We start from the raw sequence: 18,799 nt of genomic DNA, 5'->3' as shown, positions 1-18,799 counted from the left end.
CCTACTCTTCTTCACTGCTCCCTTCAATGGATGTAAACCTGAAAATAGGAAGAAAAGGCAAAGTTGCTATCTGCTATTAATGGACTGTGGCTACGAAATTCAGGAATTTCCACATTTGTCATTTTGGGTCCTAATTTTAGAAATCAAAAAAGTTAGGGGACTGAAATTTATAAGGCATCTGTGACAAGTAAATTAAAATGAATTTTGGGGAATTTTTAAGGTACCCATCAAGGGCAATTAAACACATTTGTGCTTGTATATAAAGAAAAAAATAATGAAAAATACATTGGGCAGAGTCCTACTGCCATAATTGTACAAGGAGTCTGCACAGATGCATCAGGATGTACATATCATTTGTGTACATTTGCAGTAGCACCCATCCCAGCTGCCTGGGTCACTTCTGCCTGGCTGTGGGTCCATCCCCACCCTGTCTCTGCTGCACAGAGGTGGCCACTGAGCTTCCGTCCCAGAGCACTCAAATTCCAAGACGTCTACAAGGCAACATTGCAGCTGTTCTTTATCTCAGCACTCAGGGAAAGTTTCCTTCCTTGCACGGAATCTTTCTGTCTCTTGACATCCTGCTTCCAGCCAGTTTGACACCTTCTTGCACTTGGACCTTCTTGCCTTCTGTGCCTCAGTCACAAATTACCACTGTGCAACAGTTGCAATTAGAATTTCCCCTGCACAAACGGCCAGTTACCTCAGTCATATTGCAGTAAATAGATTTGAAATAGTCGCCTAGTAGAACAGAAAGAGAAAAGGAAAAAGAAAAGGAAGAAGAAAGTAAGTTCTCCAGGTTTCTGGTTGCCTTTTTCTGGGAAGCTGCTTGGAGCAGTGCCTCAAGATGAGGCACAGGAACATGCCACACAGATGTGGTCAGGTCTTCACTGACTGTATGAGCAGCATAAATTTTGCTCACATTAGTGGTAACAGCTGTACCTCACATCATCCCTTGTCACTGTGTGACTGTGGTAGGATCTGTTGAGCTGGAGGTCTAATTTCCAATATCTGCTGTTGCTGTTTCCATGAGATGGTGGAGACATCACCTACAGGATATGATGTGTTCACAATTCAGATCTCTTTTTGCAGATTTTGTATGCTTGTTTTCTTTCTCAAAAGAACAAAACACAGAAATTGAAGTGTTAACAGGATTGGATTCATTATTGATATATCTCAAGGCCTGGTTGGACGAGGCTTTGAGCAACCTGGTCTAGTGGAAGGTATCCCTGCCCATGGTAAGGGATTAGAATGAGATGAGCTTTAAGGTCCCTTTCAGCCCAAACAATTCTGTGATTGTGTGATCTGTAATGTTCAGGTCAATGTTGATTTATGTTGGTCTAGAGCTGTATTTTAGAATCACAGAATCACAGAATATGCTGAGTTGAAAGGGACCCACTAGAGTCATTGAGTCCAGCTCCTGGCCCTGCACAGGACCATCCTAAAGAGTCACACCCTGTGCCTGAGTGTATCATGCAAACACTTCTTGAGCTCTGTCAGCCTTGGTGCTGTGACCAGTGCCCTGGAGAACTTGTTTCAGCACACAACCACCCTCTGGGTGAAGAACTTTTCTCTAAGCTCCAACCTAAGCTCCTTGACACAGCTTCAGGCCATTCCCTTGGGTCCTGTCATTGGTCACCACAGAGAAGAGATCAGTGCTTGCCCCTCCTCTCACAAGGAAGCTGTAACTGCAATGAGTTCTCCCCTCAGTCTCCTCCAGCTGAACAAACCAAGTGCCCTCAGCCACTCCTCATACGGCTTCCCCTCAACACACTTCACCATCTTCATTGCCCTCCTTTGGACTTAATGGCTTAATATTTTTCTTATATTGTGGTGCCCAAAACTGCCACAATATTTCAGGTGAGGCCACTTCAGGTCCAGAGCAGAGTGGGACAATCCCCTCCCTTGCCTGGCTGGCGATGCTTTTCCTGATGCCCCCAGGACACAGTTGGCCCTCCTGGCTGCTGGGGCACTGCTGACTCATGGCCAATTTGCCATCGACCATGACCCTCAGGTCCTTTTCTGGCACTGCTTTCCAGCCTCTCATTCCCCAGTCTGTCCATATATCCAGGGCTGCCCCATCCCAGGTGCAGAATCCAGCACTTTCCTTTGTTGAGCTTGATATGGTCGGTGATTGCCCAGCCCTCTGATTTGTCAAGGTCTCTCTGCAGGGTCTCTCTGCCTTGGAGGGAGTCAACAGCTCCTCCCAGTTTTGTGTCATCTGCAAACTTGCTCAGTGTCCCTTCCAGTTCTGAACATGTCGAAGTCACTTATGATGATGTTGAAGAGCACAGGTGGAGCCCTGTGGAGCCCTGTGGAACCCCACTAGTGACCGGTCGCCAGTCTGATGTTGCCTCATTCAGTATTACCTTTTGTGCTCAACCCATGAGACAATTGGTCCCCCATCACATGATGCGTTTTTCCAGCTGTGGGCTGGACAGTTTGTCCAGAAGGATCCTGTGAGAGATAGTATCGAAAGCTTTAATGAAATCCAAAAAAATTACATTGACTAGCTTCCCTTGATCAATCAGGACATGCAGGAGGGGGTTTCATGCAGCACTGAGGCAGCATTTGGCAATGGGAGAGAGTTAATTGTGCAGCTGACATCTAGAGTCCACATTTGGGATAAGTGACATATTCCTCCTGTGTCAAAACGCAACATTTTTTGAAAAGCAGGTTTTTTCCATATGACACCTGTCGCTGTTGAGACGGCCAAAGCGACACAGAAACAGTCTTCTTCAAAAAATAGGACAGGAGAGGGATAGATCCTTTATTGTAACAAGTCACTGACATTTATAACCCTTGGCATAACATACATGTTACACTACAATTGGTGTCTTAAATAAACATGCGTCAGGATTGGCTGCTCTGTAGCACACTCACGATGATTCAGCATTTGTAGACTCATGGTGACTAAGGTCTAGCAAGCTCATTGTGATTTTGCAAAAAGTTCAGGATATCTGCTTTTATAGTCCTGTCTTCCTTCCAACAGACCTGCTGTTAACCCCAAGAATTCCCCCTTTATTTTATTTATGAGACAAAGATGGCCTTGACAGTCTGCTGCAGGGCCCTTTGCAACAGGCTGATCAAGCAAGGCATCAATATCGACAACTCCTGATCTAAAGCTAAGAAGAAATGCAGCATCTCACAATAAGGATGGATAACAACACTTCACCAAGGAAAAAATTAGAGTTCATCTACCATCTAGAATAGGGATTCACTATGGTCCGAGAGATTCATGTAACACATGCCCTTAAAATCTTGACGCTCATGTAAAGTATTTTTAAGTCTACACACATATATATCTACACAGTTTCTCTCTCTTGTACAGTCTTTTTCCAGTCATTCAATTGGTGGCCACCTCAGTCATCCTTCACTCACACATAGCTGGAATTTCTATTATACTTTTACATTTTAATTACACATTTTACATTTTAAGTAGTTATTGGCTGTGTACTTCTCGGTTCGTCATTTTTTGGTAGTCATGTTCAACAACTGTACCTGGTTTGAAGAGGAATTATTATAAGGAGTATAAGGCCTAACAAACTTAAATAAGATCTATTCTGATTTAGCATCTGTTTATGCGCCTGCATAGTCCTTTCCCCCTTTTTTGTATTTAAAAATATTCATTTGATGTGTAATTTTATATTTTTGTTCATTTAGCAATATGCCATAAGAATTATAAATTAATACAAATAGTATTTCATGTCATAATTCACATCTTGATAGAACTGAAGGTACATTGTATCACATATGGATTAAATTAGCCTGTACAATATGTTATCATGGTATTATCTACTCAACAGTGTTAATACTGAATAAGAATCTCTGAACATTTACATTAAGCATATCAAGAGAAGTTTCACAGCAGTAGTCACTAAAGGAAAACAAAACAGTTATTAGAATTCACGTAGTATATCGCAAATAATTCTGTTGAAGAGATTAATACTCACTTTCATTGAGTATAATGTTGAAACTTCTGCAGCGTGACATGCACTTTAACCTGCAATAATTGTTTTAGCTTTTGAAAACCAGCAAATTATAACATTACTTGTCTTTACAGTTTTTTAAGAATTCCTAAATTGTGGAGAAGTTAAACTAATGTTTGAGTTATGTGAGTAATGTGTAGTTGGCAGCAGTGCATGATTTCTGTCTACAGTCTTGTGGTAGTTTGGCCTAGGCCTTCCTTGGTGACCAGTTTGTAACCAAGGAAGGGCCCAGATTTACCCAGTATTCCCTATGATTTTTACATAAGCCAGGCTATAAGAAGAAAGGAGGGGAGGCCTTCGCTCTTTCCTTCCGGCGGCTTGGAGGTGCAGGTTCCCTGCTGTTGAGTCTGCTGTGTTGGGGAGCGAGGCCTGGTTAGGCCTTGCCGACCTTGGGAGTCAGAGGTTGCTGGCGGTCGTTCCGGAGCGACTCTCGGTTGTCCCAAGGAGAGTAGTGAGATATTTCTTTGCTAACTCTTTTAGTTGTTAGATATTGGGCTACTAATCGGGAGATATATATATATATATTCTATTTTGGTTTTGTTCCTTTTCCCTTCCCTTTCCCTTTTCCTTGTGAAATTGTATATATTTCAGTTGTATATAACTGTAACATAAGTGTAAATATATTTATATATATTTATATATATCACTTTAGCTGTCTCTCTCTCATTTCGGGTTTTCTTAGTTGTTTTTCTTCCTCTTCTCCCTGAGGTTTGAGGGGGGGACGACTTCTTATGGTAAGATTTGGAGACTTGGCAGGGAGCCAGCTTCAAACCATATCAAGTCTGCACCTAAAAAAATGAATAGATAAGTCAGTATTACAGTCTGCTAATACAGTTTGAAATTCAGTGTCCCCTGTGAGAAGTCAGTCCACGTTGTCTCTGGTGTCTGGGATGTAGTTAACTCTTGACTCATCTACTTCTTCTAGTTGTTCTTTGCCTTTAATAAAAAACTTGCAAATTTGTTATTAATAGTTCAGTTTTAAGTGGTTATCGTGGGTAATTTCGCAGTTCTTCTTTGTAACTGAAGGCTTAGTGATGATTCTGTGCAGTGTAATTCTGTCTGTTGGAGATAGGTTCCATGGCTTGGTTCTTTGAATTTTTTCTGGAGCATTCTTCAATCCTGCTTCTTAAAGAACATTGGTTAGAACAATCACATTTAGTTTTAACTCTGTATTTTCTTCTGCTTTTATCATTTTGAGCAGCATTTTATCAGGTTGTACTGCAGAACAATTTTCTCTTATTGTAAAGCAAAACACACTGAATTTCAGGAAGGCCACTGTAACTTAGATAAAGGCAAGTAGCAAAGTATTAATTGAGAGCAGGTTGATAAGTGTCAGTTTTCATTATGAAGAAACAACTGGCTGTTCAAAATCCCAGCATATGGAAATCCTTCAGAGGATGGGATTACTGATTTTGATAAGGGTTTTATTTGCATGATTGGATTAAATATAGTTTTATATCTTTTCTGTTATCAAGTCACACACAGCTTGGGATTTGAACAGTATTTTTGAAACTGAAACTTCTACTCTTCTGATGTGAGGATTCACAGTAATTCATAGGGCAGATTTCTGCCTCTCTGGATGTAAAAAATGAAACTGGAGAACAGTCACGTCCTTTCAAACTCAAGCAGTCTCACCCAGCCTCTGAAAAGACATGATCAGCTAGGATTTATAAGCAACTAATTCTGAATTTTTGCTGATATTGTATACTTTTCTAGGATAACACAATATTTGGAGAATATTTGTATGTATTAAGTAATGAAAAATAGGAATGCTTGGAAACTCTAAACATATTACTTGAACAAAATAGTTATAATAGTTTAATTTATGAAGATGCATTTAAGAATTTAACAACCGTAAACAACGTTTAGTAATTTCCAACTTTAGCGATTTAAATAAAGCCACAGCAAAATTCAGGTTGTCCCAAACTGGGATCTTGCTTATAGGAGCATACCAGGGGATCAGGGATGCTTCCTGGCAAAGTAGCAACAGTTCTGGTCTAAGCTTGTCACTTGATAACAGGGACACACCTCTGCTGCTTAGCACAGAGACTAGAACAGATGCAGTTTAAGACAGTTTAGATACTTTCAAAATTATGCATATTTGTATTTCACAGAATCTGAGCAAGGCAGAATTTGTCTTTTGAATCCCCAAATATATTAAACTTAAATCATGCAAGGGTGTAACTAATAGTCAGTTGTGTTCTATTTTAGAGTTTGTTATTGGAGCTGTTATCTTTTTCAGCAAAATATCTTTGGGTGAAAGAGCATTTATACCCTTTTGTTTCCTTTCTCAGAATACCTCACAGTTCTGAAGGCACTCGAGTTTTTTCAGAATGTTTTCTGGTTTTCAGCAAAAATTTGCATTAAAAAATTGACTAAGGAACAATTTCTACTTTTCAGTCTTTCTGGTATATGTCCTACTGAAAAGAGAACAGAAAAATTAAGGTTATCAAAGAAGTTCACATGGTTTGTTTCTTGTTTGTTGTTATAAAAGTAGAAAAGGTTTTGATGTCTTCTGTTCAATTACTAAGCAACAGTTTAAACTTTAAAGGCTGTCTGTTGCTAGGCAATTCCTTGTATTATCTCTTTAGATCTCATCTCTCTCCCCACGAAGGTGGAATTCTCAAGCTAAAATGGCCCATTTTTCCTTTTTTTCTCTGGCAAAAACTGCCTTTGTCAAATAAGATATCTTGGAACTAGGCATTTTACTAAATTAGCCTACACAAAAACTTTTCTAGCAGTCTCTAAAGACTTGTCTGTAAAACCCAGAGCAACGAAAAAGGGTGTTTGCATGGCTGTCTGCCTGGGGAGAAAGGGGAGAAAGGCACCTCCGCTTTGCTCTGGTGGAAAGCCGCCCCCCACACACACACGCGCTTCGCTTCGGAATTCTTCACCGCAGGCAGCGGGACCGCCCCCATAGGTGTCCCCGTGCCAGCCATGGTCGCTGTTGCAGAGCCCTGGGCCACTGCCCGGATCTGGCTCCAGCTCATCTCGGCACGGCGCTGCCCTGTGCCGCACTGCACAACCCCCCCTCCGCCCTACCGCTTGCGAGCAGCAGGGGCCGTCTCCATCAGGGTCCCAGCACAGCATAGGTTCCCTCTCTCTTTTGTTCAAGACACTTTTATTGGGATTGCACTACATTAAACTTAATCTGCGAGAACTTTTTAGAACTGCTGCATATCTTATGTGTTTTGCCTTACACACACTGTGAAACTGAAACAGTTAACTAGCACATGAACAAAGAACAGGTAACTCAGGCTGCGAAAAAGAAAGAAAAGAAGGTGGGTGCCGAATCTTAAGCCCAGTGGCCTACAAGGATGGGCTCTGCTCTGCTGTTTTCCACCTGGCCCCCGCTGAGGGGCCGCAGCACTGGGCTGCTCTATTCGCTCTCGAGTTTGTTTTTGCCCCGCTCCTTCTGCCTGCATGTCTCGATTTGAACTTCTCGTTTTCTCGGCGGAGTCGTCTGGTGGAAAAACTGTTTTTGCTGCAGCGGCAGCACTGTGTAAACTGGGATGGAAGGTCTCCTGATCGGAGTGGGAGTCCAGAGGGTTGGGCAGTGAGTCACGGTTCGATTTCGCACGGTTTGGTCGGGGCAGCGTGTGTCGGGTAGCGATGCACTCTTCCCCCTTCGGCAGGGTGCCAACGCCATTCTGCGACTACGCAGCTGAAAATTCCCGCATCGGCGGCAATGGAGGGCAGGGACCCCTATTTCTTTTCTGCCTCTGGGGGTGAATTGTTAGGTTTTTCTACATTTTCTGGCTTGGAGGGTGGTGACTTTTTAAAAGCACAATCTTTTAAAGTTTCAAAGACAGTTTGCTACAGTTTCAGTACACTGGCAGCCTGCTTATCTTCCTGGGTAGCTGCGTTTCATACTTTGGTTCTTATGCGAATCATTGCATGGATTGCTGCCCCCCCCCACCCCCGCTTCCAAATCTTTCAGAGTCTCACAGAGCAAGCGCCAGGCAGACACACTAAATGCAATTGACGTAGTAGCTTCAAAGCCTTGTTTTCAGTACCATAACAGCCCATGTAGTAATGCAAAATCATTAATCTTAACACCCTTACGACTATGGAGGGCTTATGTTTTGTCCCATTGTTACAATTTTTGTTCCTGATGGCTCAGCTCCGATGAGGTGATGATAAAATCTCAGGTCCGGACCAAGGCAGAACCTCACTGCTCTCAAAGCTTCATCGGGCGCCATCTCCACCGTGCTTTGGTCCACGGTTCAGACTCTCTCTCTCTAGGAGATAAATCACTTCAATCTCTCTCTTTCTCGGAGATAAGTCCCTTCGAACTCTCTCTCGGAAATAAATCACTTTGGTGCAGCATCACGTCGGGGTCACCAGATGTCGCTGTTAAGTTGAGATGGCCAAAGCAACACAGAAACAGTCTTCTTCAAAAAATAGGACAGGAGAGGGATAGATCCTTTATTGTAACAAGTCACTGACATTTATAGCCCTTGGCATAACATACATGTTACACTACAATTGGTGTCTTCAAATAAACATGCGTCAGGATTGGCTGCTCTGTAGCACACTCACGATGATTCAGCATTTGTAGACTCATGGTGACTAAGGTCTAGCAAGCTCATTGTGATTTTGCAAAAAGTTCAGGATATCTGCTTTTATAGTCCTGTCTTTCTTCCAACAGACCTGCTGTTAACCCCGACAGACACTCAAAGAAGGTTATAAGTTCAGTAACCTGGTTTTCTCCCTTTCCCGGTAAGAGGGGAAAAAAACTACTGTGTATTGTCCCCTCTCCTGTTCTCTCCCCTCTGTTTGCTGGCTGGGGCTGACAACCTAAAGTATGTCTGGGAGTGTGTTTGGGCCAGGAAGGGTGGCTCAAATTGCTTCAGACAGCCCAGGGAATCTGAGGTGCTAGAACTGAGTTTAAATACCTATATATCCAAGAATCATGTAATCTCCAATGTGTTAATCTGGGCATGTCAGGCAGTGATACTGTCATTGCCTTCCTCTGATGTTAATTAATAAAACTGAGTTGCCCAAGGTTGATCAGGAAAACTGCAGCTGCTCAAGAAGTTAAATTCAGGTCTAAATTAAGTTCTGAGTCCTTAGTTATAGGGCTGTGTTTGTTTATAGGGAATCTCATGGACTCATCCAGGGTGCTGTAGGGGTCTCTGGGGAATACACAAATAGCAACATCTTGCTTTAAGTTTGCTAAAAAACCTTCCTTTTGGGCAGGTATAAGGTCTTGAAAATAATATGGCTACAAAATGAGATTATTCATTTTAAAGGTAAAAATGGGAGAGGGTGTGGAATTTCTGAACTAGGGCTTTATTGTGACCTTCTTAAGTCTGTTTTACAAGTGGCTAAGGGAGGTTGTGAAGACTGCATCTGTGGAGATGTTCAAAAGCCGTCTGGGCAGCCAACTGAAAGTGTCTCTGGTTCAGCAGAGGAGGGTGGTCTAACTGATCTCCAGAGGTCCCTTCCAACCTCAACCACTGCTGAGGATTCTGTGATCCTCTTTCATCTGTGACTTCTCTCATTTTGTGGGATTTTTTCTAATTTTAGTCCAACTCTCATTCAGATATACCATGGCTTTAATATCTGGCTGTGTGTCAGAGCATGTGTGCAAGGTCAGGCCAGAGGAATGCATGGATAGCTTCAAGTGTATATTTGCACTGGAATTGCCAAAATTAGTTTTCAAAAGTCTTGCAATAATCTCACAGCAAGACAGTTTCGATGCAGAAATCCTGAAGGGAAAATACCAAAACCAGGCCACTTTGGCATTGGTTATTTCACTTTCTTCATTATTTTCTGTGGTGTGGCAAGATAACTTGTATATGTAACAACTCTTGTAATAGTGGCAGAAGGCATTAGTGTTCATAAAGAGGATTCTCAATCAGATCCTGTGTTTGTCATAATTTAGAATCATAGATTTATAGAATTGTTTGGTTTGGAGGGAACCTTTAGGGGCCATCTAGTCTATCCCTCCTGCAATGAGAAGGAATGCACCTTTCAGTAGACCAGGCTGCTCAAAGCCCTGTACAGCCTGGACTTGAACACTTGCAGAGATGAAGTGTCCATCACCTCCCTGGGCAACCTGTACCAGTGTTTTACCACCCTCACTGTAAAATACATCATCCTTATATCTAATCTGAATTGATCCTCTTTTAGTTTAGAACCATTACCTCTAAACAAGCAGTTATAAATCAATATTGCTGTTTCTGTCATTGATGAGGACTGTGATGTGAGATTTCCTTTGCAGTCTGGCAAAGAGGGAACAAAAATTAGTAAATATGCTTACTTTCAGGAGGTGAGGTCAGTGACAACTTCGGTGAGATTGTTCTGAGCTGTGTTGTTGAAACAGTCCTGGAAGCTGATGCAGACACTGACATGCGCAGTAACTGTGGAGATATACCAAAAAAAGTGGATAGCTGAAGTTCCAACTAACCCTTTTAGCCAGCCATAAACTGTGAAAACAGAGACCAGAACTGCTCCCTGCAGTTCATATCTAAAAATGAAATTTCAGACTCAAGCCAGTTTTTTCAAAAGCGGCTGTGCTGGAGTGGGGAAGCCAGGCAATGTACAGGAGCCCCCACTGGTTGGTTGGAGGGTCAGGACTTCTGAGTAGACTTCTAAAGCTTTACTCATAAGAAGCAGCTCTAAGGAAGGGTGAGTGGCAGGAGGCAAGTTTTCTACTGGGACACAGAGGGCTCTTCTGAATTAGCAGAAAGTGCACATTCCCCAGCATGGGTTTGCAGTTGCAGGAGGGAAGCATTTTGACTTTAGCTTCCTTTTTCCTTTGTAATAATCCTTTACCACTGTGCACAGGTTTTAGCTGTCACTACTGCTGGTTCCTGCCCCTCATCCTGGCACTGCCATCGATCGTCGCTACTGTTGACACTCACATGCCCTTTGATGAAGTGGCTGTCACAGCCCCTGTCCCTCTGCACAGACCTGCTCCTATCTGAGACGTTCATTACTGTCGTTTGCCAAAAAGGTTTATGTAACAGATGTTGCAAAGCAAAGGCACAGAAGCACACACACACACTCACACCCCATTATGGTGGGGGCTGTCAGAGTGACAGTGAAGGGAGGATGGTCCACAGGACTGGAGTAGCTCAGAGGCACAGCTGCATCTGTTCAAAAAGCAACTAACGCCTCTCTGTGATTATGCTTTATTTTCAGCTTGTCATCATGGCTGGGACTGTTCTGCTCGCCTACTACTTTGAGTACACCGACACTTTTCAGGTGCATATCCAAGGTTTCTTTTGTCAGGATGGCAGTTTGATGAAACCCTACCCTGGAACAGAAGATGAGAGCTTCATTTCACCTCTTGTGCTGTACTGTGTGCTGGCTTCAGCTCCGACAGCTATTGTGAGTATAAGGAATTATTTGAATTCTCTATGAACCCTTTCATAAATAATAGCAATAGTCCTGTGATATCTTTGCCCCCTCTCCTCTCTATTCAGCTGTAATTAATTCACGCTTAGCCAGATCTCTGTTTTGCCTCAGCCTAATATGATCTTCATCAGTTATCTCCAGAAGTAATTATTCTGAGCTAATCACAATGCAAGAGTGAGGGGTAGAGCTTGTTAAGCCTTGTACAATAGCTTGCTCACTTCAGTGCTTAGTTGTGAATTGCCAGGGCTCCAGAGAGGCTCTAATGCGAAGTTTATGTATTACTGGAATTAAGAAAACATAAAGCTGAAGTAAAACCCGGGTCAGACATGCAGTATATCCAGGATTATTTCCTGCTATATTAAAAGGACTGTTGAAGGGCTTTAAAAGGCTTGGATGAGCAGAAAGATGCTAAATACGTGAATGCTATTTCCTTTTTATTTATAATCTCTCTATTTTTAGCAGTCACATCCACTAAACGTTTTTTTTTACCTGGTTTTCTTTACTACCCAATCAGTAAACTGCAATGTAGCCGTTCTGTGCAGATGAAAATACTCAATTAGCTGAGTACATACAATTCCAAACAGATTATTGCAGTCAAGTTGTTAGCAAAACTTTGGCCCTCTTCCGTTTTCTGTGCAGGTTGCAAATTTCACCAATTTTTTTTGCTGCATTTGTAATGACACTCATAAATTCGTGTCAGACTCTATCTTTATGGACTTTGTTTTATTTCTTTCCTTTTATTTCTTTCCTTTTAGTATTTCTTCCTGATATTATTTTGCTTTTCATCCCCTTCAAAAGTTGTTTGAAGCTGTACATGGCATATTTGCTTGTGAATGGTGAGTGCTTCACCACAGTCCATTTTAAGTTTTGTTCTGTAGTAATTTTAGTGCATGAAACCGTATTCTTTTCACATAATGTGTTAAGAAGCGTGAAAGGGATCTTCAGAAGAGCCTATAGTTTTTGGTACAGGACACTTTATGAAAGCAAGTAGGAGTTTTGAAATGGATTACATCAAGAGTTTATGAAAATCCTCATTTTTTACTTTGATTTTACTTTGGGCTGCAGTGATAAATGATTTGCAAATAAAAAAAATAAATACCACATTTCTCCGACTCCCCCATAAACATAGTGCCATTGTTTAGGGACTTAGCTTTCACAGGCATTTTCTGTAAGGGTAGATGGTGTGTCACTATCACGCCTTCATTCTGTAACAATGATATTAGTTTGTCCCTTGATTAACTGGCATTGGGTAATGAGTGTTGTTCTTTATTTGGATCTTCTGTTTAAATCCTTTCTCTGGCCAAGTTTCATGCCAGCCCTTATGGTTTTGCTCTGCTGGATCAGCATTTTATTTCTTTTTAGTGACTCAGGAAGTTTTTCCTAATTACTCTTCTTTATGAAAAGCTGAGTTGGAGTCTTGACTTGGCAGTACTGGGTTAACAGTTGGACTTGATGGTCTTGAAGACCTTTTCCAACCTAAACAGTTCTATGATTCTATCAAGAGTACTGTTTTTGTAGTTTCCATAGCCCATATTAAACACAAAAAATGTAGTGAACATCAAATAAACTTTTTGGGTGCTGAAGAGACTTTCAGCTTAGTGCTGTGGGGAGATGGACTGTGTGAACTGTCTCATAAAATGCACTGTCCAGAAACACTATCCTGGGTCCGTAAGTATAGTTATCACCCTGAATGGTTGGATCCAATGCTGGGTATAGGCTGGTAAGCTCTGCTTCTTGGGTTGTGCTGTGCTGTTGCACTGGTACTGCTTCAGCTAGAGAGGACATGGTCAGGGTCAGCACACGGCTCTTGGCACTGTGCTTCGTGGTGATCTCTGCGTACAACCTCAAGGAGACAGCAGATCAAACTTTCCTGGGAAAACATTTTTTATTTCCATTTTTAATGTAATATGTATTAATACATTATTCAATCAATTTTTTGCTTTATTTGTATCATTGTACTGTATTATTAATACATAGTATAATTATTTAATGTCTTATTACTTTTGGGTTAATCTTCAACCAGAGCATATGTCAGAGGGATATTTTTCTGTCCTCCTGACTGGTGCTTATGACAATGTTATAATAGAAGTAACTTCACTTTATTCTTCATTCCCATCTTCTTCTGAGAGACATTGCTCTCCTTGCAGGGTGATTTCAGACCTCTGCTTCAGCTTGTAGCTGACTCTGCAGACTGAGTTTTGGCAATGATCATTAATAAAAAGCTTATAAATGAGACAGAAGGTGAGCTCAGATTCTCCCTAAACTCTGTTCTTTTATTACCCTGCTGGTTAGTCCATTCAGAGTGTGAGTATCCTCAGCTGTCCTTCTATACCCAGATGGGTGCTGCCTGTCATTTAGGCTGCCCACAGTCTGGGGAGAGATGTTTGGTCCAGTTGAGTCTCCCAGGGACTTCAGTGAAAGGAGCAAATACAGCCATTTCTACTTACACTGTGAGAATTACACTCTCTCAGAAAAAACTTCCAAAAAAACTCCACACAAACAAAAGAACCCACACAGCTGCGCTTCATGGGAGGGAGCCTTGTGTACATTTACTGTGGATTAAGTTGTAGCTTCACTCCCTGCATTCTGCAGCTCCACCATGAGGACATGATTTAAGTCAAAGGCAATGCCAGTTCCTCCTTAAAATTACTTGTTTCTCCTCTGCACAACACTTTTTGCTTCACTTTCTGATGGCAAGCCAGTTGGTTTGGCTGGGAGGATTTGCAGTAGCAAACCTGATCTCTCTGTATTACCTTCACGTTACCACTGTCCTGACATCTCATGATTCCAACATTTTACTGAAATGAGTGGAACCAGCAGCAAGGAGGTACTAGCTCATGGTACCAGCTAAAACTGGAGAAGATATCCTAGTAGTCTGTACAAGCTCCCTCATCTGAGGCACAAGCAGTGTTTAAGTGCAGTCCTGTGTGCACAGCTCTAGGGAGGACTCAAGCTATGATTTTCAGCATAGCTGGGAGGTGTTATAATGCTTGCAAGCCAAAAGGGAACATCTTTGTGAACTTAATGGAATATCTCTGTGTCTCTGTCATTTGGCTGCGACAGTGTGCATGAGGAAAACGATTGCATGTGTTTTATTTCTGACAGCACTTTTCAGAACTGCTGCTGTAGGTTGGTACCAGTGTATGTGCATTTCCCTGCACTTCTAGTGGCAAAATAAATGAGACTGGCCTGGTTTTGTGCAGTTTTATTCATTGTTTTTGAAACACTGCCCTAAAAATATTCTGGGATGGCTCTACCACATTCATTAGTGTCCCTCAAGACTAGTTTTCCCTGCTAAGAGGTTACTGTAAAGCAGCCAATTCCCCAGTTGGTACTAAACAATCCTTACAGAGTTCAGCACTGTGCCTACTGTGTTCTATCCAGTGTGATTTGTCTGCCCACCCAAGAGAAGCAGAGAAGCTTGGAAACAGAACCATCTCACTGAAATGAACACTGAACAGCAGCAGGAAGCTTCAAGGGCACTGTTCTTTGTTACCTGAAAGTGGAATAGTAAGTGCCACTACTGTTTTCATGCAATCTTCAGTTTCTTTCCTTTGGTTGGAAGCAGCAGCCTACATGCAATCATTAACTGACCAGTGCTTTTAATTTGTGCAAAGGATTATTTGTTTTCAGATAATGCTGGCATCAGTCAAACTGAACCAGTCTGATTATTAATTAGAAGCTGAATTACAGTGGTGATCTGAAGCAGGAGGAAATTGTTCAAACTTCCCTTTCTACAATCTGCACATACTTTTAAAGCTTTGAAAATATCATTCTTCTAGATGGTTTTCCTATTCTGTCTTGATTCCTTGGCTTTGGTTTACTATAGCCATGTTACTACAGTGATTTATTTCTGTAAGGAAAGCCAGGGAATTGCTGCCTGTCTTGGCTGATTTCCCTGTGGCTGCTCTGCAGCAGATGCCAGGAAAACCAAGAGTGTCTGACACAGCTCAGAGCACTGTTACAGCAGCTTCTTCCAAGCTCTTTCAGGCAGGAATCTTAGGTTCTGCTGGTGGTGGTGCTTTCAGAAGGCACAGCCTGCTGTGCTACACGTAACCTGCTGCCCACCACACTTCACCCCTGTGCTGGCACAGCAGGCTGTGTCCTCTGCCAGTGGTGACTTGGCTTTTTGAGGCTTGCCAGGGCTCAGGTCATGAGGTGGTGAATGACAAGCTGGGCTACAAAAGAGTAATGTGAAGGTGTGCCCAATACCCTGTGTTCATATCCTGGCATTTGCACACCATTCTGGAGAAATAATAAATACACCTTGTTGGTGTATTTATTAGTTTGGTGTAACACTTCCAGGCATTTCTAATGACAGTGTCTCTGGCAGCTTGTAGTGGTCCTGGCCACACACCAGTTTGTGAAGAACAGTGTAGAGCTGTGGGAAATCTCTTCATTAGAACTTCAGTGTAATTCTTGTAGACAATTTTACCACAGTAAATTAGTTTTTTGAGAATAAGAAGAAGACAGGTTTGGGTTTTGAGCAGGCTAGAATATAAACTGTCGATTTCAACCCTTTTGACATGAAATTAAAAAACAACAACAACAACAACAACAAAACCAACAAAAAACAAAACCCACAATTTCCTTGTTCTGCAAAATAACTTGTAACTGTTCTTTGTTATTGTTTTCATTCAACAACAACTACCCACTCAAAACCAGAATGAGATAAGTAATTGAATGCAGATGGAACCAGTTGTCTCCTTAGAAGATGAAGGGTGAGCTGGCATTGCAACATTCACCTGAAGATACTGCTTCATTTCCTTGTATAGTTCTGTAAAATACAGCATTGATTCCTGGGGGCTAGAGAAGACCTGTTGAGAGGGTGATGGCAAAGACAAGAGAGTGTCTGAGAAAGCTCTTAGCTATCCCTCTATCAATAGTGATGTTATCAGGAAAACCTGTGCTCACCAAGGCAGGCTTGGTCAGGGCAATGTCTGTGGATCACAGCAGGAATACTGTGTCCTGGAGAGGCTGTTGAGGCAGTTTGCTAAGTGTTAGCCGCCTTGATTTGTCCATGGAATTTCATCTTCACAGTGTCAGTACTGGGTCCTGTAGATAGCAGGTAGGATGGCAGACCAATATTCCTCAGGGCCTAAGGCTAAATGTGAAGGAGATTTGAGGAATTAAGGAATTCACAGCAGTAAGTGAAATTCAGTGTGAGTCATGTTCTTAGTGGGGACTGTGAAGAAGAGGGAGACAGACTGTTCAGATCACAAGAGGCAACCCTGCAGTGGACACCAGCTGCAAAACCCCAAAACTGATTAAAAATTAGGAAAATTTTTGCCTACCCAATGAGGGTAGGCAAACACTGAAGCAGAAGGTGTGGGTTCTCCATCCTAGAAGGCATTTGTAACGTGACCACTGCAGGCTGGAGTTGTGCTGGCCCTGCTTTGAGAAGGGTTGGACTGAGGGACCAGCTAAACCCCTGTGTGATTCTGTGCCTTCTATGTGGCTTGTGAAAATATTTAGCCATTTATCTAATGACAGATCAATGGAGACATGAGCTCCCATGTAAAGCCAGAAGAGCATCTCTCTCCTGACTGCAGCTGTGCTGATGCAGACCTTGGAGACACTGCAATGCAAAAGGGCAGAACTGCTTTTGGCCCACTCCAGGCCAGTGCTTGATGAAACACCCACTGGAGCACTTTGCAAAGGTCACCTTTCGGTGAAGAGGCTTGCTTTTCCCAGGGAGAGTGTGTGGAATCATTCGGAAACTGGCTGATTGGGGTTGAGAGCCCCACAACCCTCATCTGCTGCTATTCTCTGTTTTTGAGCACTCAGTATGTAGCTTTTCTCACAGCCAGTGCCTTCCTCAGATCTGCTCCTCCCCTTGGCTGCTATTTGAATGCTGCAGAGTGATTAATTTCATTCATTCTATTTGCGACATTAAAAATGCAGCCACACACATCCTTGTAGAGGATTCAGGAAATGTCACACAGGTTGCTGAGACCTGCCCAGAATGGAGAGTGATGATGTCCCAAGACCTAAGTTCAGTTTTGTTTGCTGCAGAGATTTTTGTGTGTTACAGCATGTCCCTGCATGGGGTTTCCATGTAGAAAGTGGTATTAAGAATGACTGACAGTGTCACAAGGATGCTGTTAGAGTAGACAAGCTGAAGGATTTGAAAACTTGCAAAAATCAGAATAATGTTAACTAAATGCACAGAAAAGAGAGATCACGTCTGCACTTCACATAATTCTCCCTAATGTGGGAACTCCATTGTCTTGCGGTGATGAGAAATGACATCAGCTGTACTTTTTCATGGAAAGCAGCAGAAGGATGTACCTTTCATAGGGAGAAAGGCAGACTTCAGGCAGTCCCCAGCTATGGGCACAACGATGCCTCCTGCATCTCTTCCATGCGCCTCTTCCTTTCTCCGTGTGGAATTGCAGCTGAAATGAAAACTGTGGCAACTTTCACGCAACCCCGGTGTTTGCTGAAAATGCGAAAAAATTGCGAAAATAGTGTTTTCCCATTTGTCATCCCTGAGTGAGTGGACAGGAGGTAGGAGGGTCTGAGTTGCAGCTGCTGCCAGAAGCAATGTGGGACTGCCTGGAGGCACTCATGGCAGTTCGACTAAGTTGCAGTGAATCTGTAATGAGTTTTCAAAGGGAGCAGAGTAGAGGTGAGACTGGGGTGGTGTGACTGGAGCATAGGAGGAACCGCATTGTGGCGCTGTACATGCACAGGAGTTTAGAGAAACATGATGAAGGAGAGAGATTTTGGCTCCTGGAGGAAAAGTAAGCCAAAGCATGGCAGGGGAGTGAAGCAGTGATGCAGTCCTCAGCTTTGCTAGAGTAGTAGAATTGAGTTACAATGCCAGCGTCCTGAATAAGAAAAACTAGTAAAAAGAACAAAAGGGTTAAAGCTGGACCCATCCTTGGCTGTCAGCACAATCAGTTATTACTCATTAAGTTGAATATAACTCTTCAAGTTTGCCCCCGACCCTTACTCCACTGCACAGTTCCTGCAGGAGGGCTGCTCCAGGACGCCACTCATCTGCAGCCTCCTCTTAGTTGTAACTCGGACACATTCTTGGATAGTTTATCTTAGTTTACCCTCAGAGAAACAGTTCTTCTTGATGTTTGCCTCAATTTTTTTTAGAATGCTGTTGTGCAAATGATCATTTGTGAGGTTATCAGAAAGTGCTATAGGAAAAGAAAATGTTCCCTGTCCCTTTAAAAGCAATAGTTCTGTTGTTTTGCTGATTAAATTGATAATTAAATTAACAAACTGGGGCCCCTGGTGGTCTAGTGGTTAGGGTGCAGGACTCTCACCGCTGTGACCCGGGTTCGATTCCCAGCCCCCCGGGCAGATGGAGCTCGTCAGGGTTCGATTCCCAGCCCCCCGGGCAGATGGAGCTCGTCAGCCCTGTAAGGCAATCCATCTAAGAGAAGGTCACTCTAAACAAACCTACGTCCTGAGACCCTCACTGCCAC

At 42.6% G+C, this 18,799-nt stretch overlaps 1 protein-coding gene across 8 annotated transcripts in view; it reads left to right on the top strand.

Annotated features, from left to right (window-relative positions):
- Window positions 1-18,799, top strand: part of PLPPR1 (phospholipid phosphatase related 1) — a 134,204-nt gene that overhangs the window by 91,523 nt on the left and 23,882 nt on the right. For all 8 annotated transcript variants that reach the window (XM_017812699.1, XM_017812698.1, XM_017812695.1 and 5 more), the window contains one exon: window positions 11,139-11,327. In XM_017812699.1, the coding sequence (XP_017668188.1) occupies window positions 11,139-11,327 (189 nt within the window). The remainder of the gene's footprint in view (window positions 1-11,138; window positions 11,328-18,799) is intronic.

The sequence above is a fragment of the Lepidothrix coronata genome, unplaced genomic scaffold (genome assembly GCF_001604755.1).
Source record: "Lepidothrix coronata isolate B3197 unplaced genomic scaffold, Lepidothrix_coronata-1.0 Scaffold37, whole genome shotgun sequence".
NCBI lineage: Eukaryota > Metazoa > Chordata > Aves > Passeriformes > Pipridae > Lepidothrix > Lepidothrix coronata.
Note: the sequence above shows the minus strand (reverse complement) of the source record. Positions and strands in the feature narration are given on the sequence as shown.